This window comes from Carcharhinus amblyrhynchos, chromosome 1, assembly GCF_965287045.1.
Source record: "Carcharhinus amblyrhynchos chromosome 1, sCarAmb.v2.hapA, whole genome shotgun sequence".
NCBI classification, from domain to species: domain Eukaryota; kingdom Metazoa; phylum Chordata; class Chondrichthyes; order Carcharhiniformes; family Carcharhinidae; genus Carcharhinus; species Carcharhinus amblyrhynchos.
The window spans coordinates 25,939,231-25,945,988 of record NC_137324.1 but is presented as its reverse complement, the minus strand read 5'-3'; the positions used below and the strand labels follow the sequence as shown (position 1 = coordinate 25,945,988).

Genomic DNA, 6,758 nt, shown 5'->3' with positions numbered 1-6,758 from the left:
TGGGGGGGAGCTGGGGTAACCCCCGTGGGCACACCCCTTTGATAGTCTAATAATGTTCCCACCCTCCCACCCCCAGCAACCCCCCCGTCCCCCCCCCAACACCGAAAATTACAACTGATTGTTTTATACCGCCGAACTTTTAATTTCTGCTTTCCAAAGGATGATTGGTAATTGGAAAAGGCCTGTCCTTGTATGTGTCACAATCTAAGAGAAGGTGAGAGAGAGAGAGAGAGCAATTAAATTTCATGCTTTCTCCCCAAATTTACTCTTTTTTTTGGGGGGGGGTGTTGGCAACGTTTTGTACGCTCGGAATTACACAGGAAAACTCTGTACAAAAGCAAGGAAGTTGGATCCTGGATTTAAACGTGACGTGACAATTGCACCCATTTAATCGCGATATTTGTCATTACTTTTCTTTAAAAAATTAAAAGCCAATATTCCATATTTTAAAAAAAAGATTTACCTTAAAAGCCCGCTTGTCACCCATTAAATGAAACCTATCAACTCCATTAGCGAGCCGGTGTCTGCTGTTAAAATGATGTTTTTTAAAAAAAAATAGGTCACTTTCTTGTACTGTTCATTTTCATTTCTCTTATAGGGTTCGGGAGTGACGTGTTAAACAGAAGGATAGGCACTGAGGTAGAAACTAGTTCTTTGTTTGTACCCCCCCCCACCCGCTCCCCTCTCAATTATTAAAATAAAAGCGCCACCCTCACCCAAATAAGGCTATTTAGATGCTTTCCAGATGACTGGAACTGTGCTGAAACAGAGCTGACAGCCAAGTATATCACAGGCAACATCATCAGTCTCTTTCTGTGATGTAGATTAGAGGCTATTAGGGGCAATGGATTAATTTGTAGCCAATTACAAAACGTTGCTGAATATGAATGCATAAATAACATGAAGTCTGGTGAGTGTGAGGGGCAGGAATGTCTGGGGGAGTCCTAGGAGAGACAGTGAGGACCTTCTGAGGATCACTAGCACTTTGTGACTCTACGTTCACATCCTTGATCGAAGCCAGGAGTGGACAGGATCCAAAGATTCGACTGTGTACCATACAGCAATTTTTTTAAAAAAAAATTAAAAAAAGGACTATTAAACATTTTTTTGGGAAGTCATGAATTTGAATAGAGAAAAGGTTCCGCCGGCTGATATCTCGTTGCCATCAGCGGCAGTGGCAGATCCGATGTCTTGTACCATTCACACCGAAGGCATGGATCTGGCTGGGGAGCAGAGACTGCCAGGCAGTGATCTGGCTGCGTTCTCCTGCCCGGTGAGCCAGGAGAGACAGGGAGATACACAGAGCATCTCTGGCCAAGAGGCAGTGGTCGTGCTCCCAGCTCCAACCAGCAACAACAACAACAACAACAGCAGCAGCAGCAGCAGCAGCAGGACCACCTCCTTCTCGGTCTTGGATATTTTGGATCCCAACAAATTTAACAGCAGCAAACGGCGGCAGTGCAGCATTCTGTACAGAGCCGCCAGCGAGTACACAGTGACAGCGGCGGGGGAAAGGGCTGCGGATTCTTTTTGCGAAATTGCGGGTCAGAAAAGCATCGGCGACAGCGCTGTGGACACATGCAAGAAGTCAAGTGACTTAATCAGTAAGTATCCCGATCTCACCCCAGCGCTGATCTAAGTTTGGCCGCTCGTGTGTATGTGTGTGTTTAAAGTAAGACGGAGGCGATACCGGAGTCACCGGCGATCAGGTAGGTACATCACCAAGGGCCCGCTGTTTCCAATCCTCCCCCCCGCCCCCTCACCGTGTTCATAGCCTAAAGCCGCTACTTGTAATAAATAGTGATGCAGGCGTGTTAATAATATTACAAAATTAAAAACAGCCTTATATCGAGGCAAGATTTTACCACTGGCAGGGTACGGCTCACACAACTGTGTGGCAAGTCTACTCAGTACTGGAAGTAACAGGCGGGAACAGGTCCCCTTTGAAATTGACCTTAAAATATCTCCCACTTCGTAGTCCCGTGTTTGGCTTTGAGGGTTTCACGTTTATGATAGATCCTTGCAAGTCAGTGTGGTTTAGCCACCGAATAAACCAGCGACTGCAACCCACAGTATGATTATGTCTAATTACCTTTGTATAATTTGAAGCCTCTTAAGTTGCATTTGGCGAGTCTCTCTCTCTCTTAAAGAGGTCGCCTGCCCGGAATAAATAGGAATCGCTGCGGTTTAAAAGGCGCGTTATCCAATCTTTCAAAGACATCTCTGGAGTTTATCCTTCATGCTTTGGGCGACAGATTCAATTTTCTCTCTCCCCTTCGGTTTTTAGGACGAATCAGACTAATTGTGACAAAACGCTGGTTATCTCTAGAAAAACAATTAAATTTCTTCGATTACATTTAAGGTAAAATGTGCTTAGCAGCGTTAAAGAGCTCTTATAATGGCGGAAATCGCCCCAGAGTGGCATGTTGGGCTGGAGTGATCGATATCCTATTATCGAATTCTGCATATCTCTTTCAAACAGCTTGCAAACACTCCTAAAACGTCTAAATTATAGGGTCAAAATTCGGATAATTACTCGATTAAAACGTATTACAGTTATTAGTGGCTGCTATTGATCGCGTATTGCTTTCGACCCAGGCTCCAGATTGCAACCTGCGCACGTTTCTCAAAAAAAATGTACTAACTTTCTTCCCTCAAACCTGCTGACATTCGAGGACAGAACGACACCACAGACGTTGAACAGTGTGTTCCGTCAAAACCTGGAAATAAGTAACCAGCAGCATAAACAGATTGCTGCCCCCCCCCACCCCCCACCTTGTTCGCAGAACCCACAATCTCCAAACCAGTCCTTATCCCCAATACGATCCAGGTGTATTATTCTGTCAAGAGTTTGAGAATGTACAATTATTGTTTAGACCCAGTGAAGCGGGCCCATACACAAAGCAAGCAGGCGAGCCGCAAATTACAATAAGAATGCATTGGAAGGTCAGATAGTTAATTGCGGCCGTTCCCAGGGGGACAGTTTCTGTAATAACACACTGCACGTTGCCCGTGTTTGGATGCTGATTAAATGATGGGAGGGCAAATATAAGCACTCTGTTGTAAGGCAGGAGTTTCAGGGAAAGAACGGGAGCCTTCCTGTGACCGTATGTAATTCCCATTAAACGTGGTAAATGTTTTAAGTGCTTTATTATTTCACCCCCTAGTCTGTCTAATGAGGCCTTAATATGATCACAATTAATGTAAGTGTCCAGTAATTAGTTTCTGTAATAGACGGAATCCCCTTACAGACACCAATCCAGTTTAATTAGCATAGCTTTATATCTTTTAGGGGATTTTATTTTATTAACAGGTCTCTTGTACAGTAACTGTTAAACGCAAGAGGTGTTGGAGAAAAAAAATTACGAACGCGGTCATTTTTTTTTCATTAGAGACTTACAAATAATTACAGTCATTGGCGTTTACACTATTTGGTCGGAGGGGCATAGATAAATATAACGGAGGGTACATTCAGGTTGTACATTTGTCGATAATTCTCAGAAAGTCGATGCGCGCTTGATTTGCACTCCTGGGACACTCGGGACTGTGGGGTGTTTGATGCATCTTCGGAAATGACAGCGAGAAATCGCCAAAAAAAAAGAGAAGTGTCACCCATGCACTCGGATCAGCTGCTAGTTTCTCATCTCATCACGTCCCAGGTTATAATCAAGGCAGGATACAGGCACTCCACCACCACCGCCCCCCCCCCCCCCCCCACCCCCCGCCAACCCAACATCCAAAACAAAATCTGTTCAAATCAACCCATCTACATATTTCCTTCAATTCCCCTTTCCCCATGTAGTTTATCAGTATTCTCCCCCCTGCTCCCTTCCCCCCCAACCCCGCCGGATGACAAAAAGAGAACTTTTAAAAGTTTTATTCCTGTTCTCCCCCCCATCACCTCCACGGAGATTGGGAATTCCTCTGTTATGTGGGGTGGGCAGAATTCCTTTCAATGCAGCAAGTCGCCGAGTTAACATGATTCCAGATATTTGATATCCCAACGCGGCTTCTGATGCGTGGAAGCAACCCGAACTTTTTGACAGGACTGAGAAAAATAAGATAAATAAACTGGGTTGGGACTCTGGGCGTGTTTATATTTTATATTTTAAAAAAAATGTCCTGGTGGGAGAGGGTGAATATTTACAGATGAGTTAGGGAAATCAAACATTACAACACACACAGACAGTGGCGCGGTGTCTTATTCTCTTCTTTTCGCCTCTGAAGCGAGCTGAAATATTTGGTCTTCACGTTAATTTGAAAATGAGCTTCGGAGGCAGATGTTACAACATGATTCTAATTGTCCTGTTTACTTATTTCTTTGCTCATCCTTTGGAAGGGACTGTGCCAAATGTTGAAAGCTAATCCTGTGCGTTTTCTGTTTCTCTTGTTTCCCTCCCATCCCATTTCCCCCCCCCCCCCCAAAAAGATGGAGATTTCCTAGACGGCTACAAAGCCGAGGAGTGCGACAAGGACTTTTGCCGGAGTTTAGACGTCGAGCACAGCGAGACTCCCAGGCGAGAAGAAGCTGAGGAGTACACTGAAGATAGCGGTGGTGGGAGAGGAGGAGGAGGAGGAGGTATCCTAACTGCTGTAGGGGAGAGGATGTCCGGGCTGGAGGGAGATGAGGAGGAGGAGGAGGAGGATGAGGAGGAGGAAGAGGAAGATGGTGGAGGTGGTGGTGGTGGAGGAGGAGGAGGGGAAAGTTTGAGCCCCTCCAGCCCCCAGCAGAGCCAGCAGGATGCCCAGCAGCAGCAGAGCCAGGCTCAGCAGCACAGGAGCAAGAGGAAGCGCAGCGGCTCGGACGCCAAGTCCGGAAAACCCCGGCGCGCCCGCACCGCCTTCACCTACGAGCAGCTGGTGGCGCTGGAGAACAAGTTCAAGTCGACCCGCTACCTGTCGGTGTGCGAGCGCCTCAACCTGGCCCTGTCCCTCAGCCTGACCGAGACCCAGGTCAAGATCTGGTTCCAGAACCGCAGGACCAAGTGGAAGAAGCAGAACCCGGGGGCGGACACCAGCGCTCCCACCGGGGGCGGAGGAGGGGCGGGAGGAGCCGGGGGAGGGGGCGGAGGGGTCGGGGGAGGAGGAGGAGGCAGCGGAGGGGGGCTCGGTTCCAGTCTGAGCGGCCCCTCGGCCGCTCACCTAGGGGGGCTGAGCCCCATGAGCTCGTCCTCCCCGGTCGGGGGGCCGCTCTCGGTGCACTCGGCTTACCCCGGCCCGGGCGGCTTGGTGTGCGCCACCCAGTTGCCCTTCCTGCCTTCCCCCGCCGCCGTCCTCTCCCCCTTCATGCTGAGCTCGCAGACTTACGGGGCGCCGGCTTTCTACGCTCCGCACTTACAATAAACACCACCCACACAAACCATCCCCTCACCCAGCCCCTAAAATCTCCCAAACAACAACAGAAGTACCAATCCAACCAGGAGGTCAGAGCAGCGCTAAACCATCAAACAGTAACATCGCCTCCACATTTCCAGGACTAAATCCCAATCATCCTCGCTGTTGCCAAGGGGAGATTAGTAACACAGTCAAAACCTGCCTCGCACCTAACACTAGCACAACTCACCCACATCAAGGCCAATGTTGATATTTACATTTGCTCTGCTGTTTATCTTAAAAGCAGGTGAAACACAAGTGAATATTTCCTCCACACTGTTTCAATTTTCAGTTCTGCCGGGCATCTTTGCACTTAACTCAATTTGATATTTTACACAGAATTAGTTACTGATTATTTTATCTTCACGGCATGGAAGCAAAGACAATTTAAAAAAAACAGAACTGAGATATTAATTGTAATGTCCACACCAGGTACTTACCACACACACACACACTAGGTACAGCACTTCCCATTTAAAGAACTCGCTACATTGTCGATCTGCTGCTCAGGTTAATTTATACATTTATAACAATTTTTTTTCCTAAATCACGTTTGACGCCTGATTTCATGTAACGATGGCGGGAATGCCAGCAGAATTTATCGAAACTTGTAACATTGGGATTCCTTGTTACAACCATGATAAAATTTGTGAAATTTCGTTTGCAGAGGGGGCGAGAGGGAGGGGAATGGGGTGTAATCTGCTTATCGATTCGTAAATTATCACCCCCAACAATTCTGTTTGGCAAAAAAAATCACGCCTCGGGGTCTTTGAGATATTCAGAACAAGGTGGGGGGGGAAGCAAAATAAAGAGAATTACCCCTGATAAAGCTAAATGTTGCCTTTTCTCGGTGAGAGAATTGGCGTTCTTTTGACAGCCCAAAATATAGCAACAAAACAAAGAGAAATACTTCTGCAATTGGAGCAGTTCTAAGGCGTTTAAGGATTTTCAGGATGCAGCCGACATGATTTGTTCCAGGTATTTGGGATGGGGACGTGGAGAGAGAGAGACAGAGAGACTCTCTCTGGAGGTTGATCGTGTGGAATGTTAGTCGCCAATCGCCCCGACTGTTCCCGGTACTTTATTGAGGGAACTGTTGAATTAAAATAAGTAGGGTTCATTTTGGATATTTTAACCCCTCCATCCAACCCCCTCCGTCGAAATAAGAACACTGTATCTTAGCCTGCAGAGAAAAAAGCCTTGTACAGTGTGAAGCCAGTGCAAGTCATTATTCGAATTAAATTAGAAAATTAAATAGTGGCCGTAAAAATAAACTGATAATAGATTTACCAACCCCTTTCTCCTCCCATTTTCTGGCTGTTGTTGAACATTTTAGATCAGCCTTTACAATAATCATAACGTATAAATATTTCACTCGATACCCC

The 6,758-nt window shown here is 46.7% G+C and overlaps 1 protein-coding gene across 1 annotated transcript; it reads left to right on the top strand.

The window, feature by feature from the left end:
• The first annotated feature begins 1,117 nt into the window (after positions 1-1,117).
• Positions 1,118-5,343, top strand: nkx1.2lb (NK1 transcription factor related 2-like,b). Its single transcript, XM_080196852.1, has 5 exons — positions 1,118-1,458; positions 1,678-1,709; positions 4,430-4,593; positions 4,729-5,110; positions 5,147-5,343. Exons 1-5 carry the CDS (start codon positions 1,118-1,120, stop codon positions 5,341-5,343), a joined length of 1,116 nt encoding a protein of 371 aa, XP_080052978.1.
• The last annotated feature ends 1,415 nt before the right edge of the window (positions 5,344-6,758 follow it).

Coding starts and splice junctions, on each gene's coding strand:
- nkx1.2lb (XM_080196852.1), top strand. CDS start 1,118: ATGAATTTGAATAGAGAAAAGGTTCCGCCGGCTGATATCTCGTTGCCA. Junction 1,710..4,429: donor CCGGAGTCACCGGCGATCAG/GTAGGTACATCA, acceptor CCCCCCAAAAAG/ATGGAGATTTCCTAGACGGC. Junction 4,594..4,728: donor GAGGAGGTATCCTAACTGCT/GTAGGGGAGAGG, acceptor TCCAGCCCCCAG/CAGAGCCAGCAGGATGCCCA.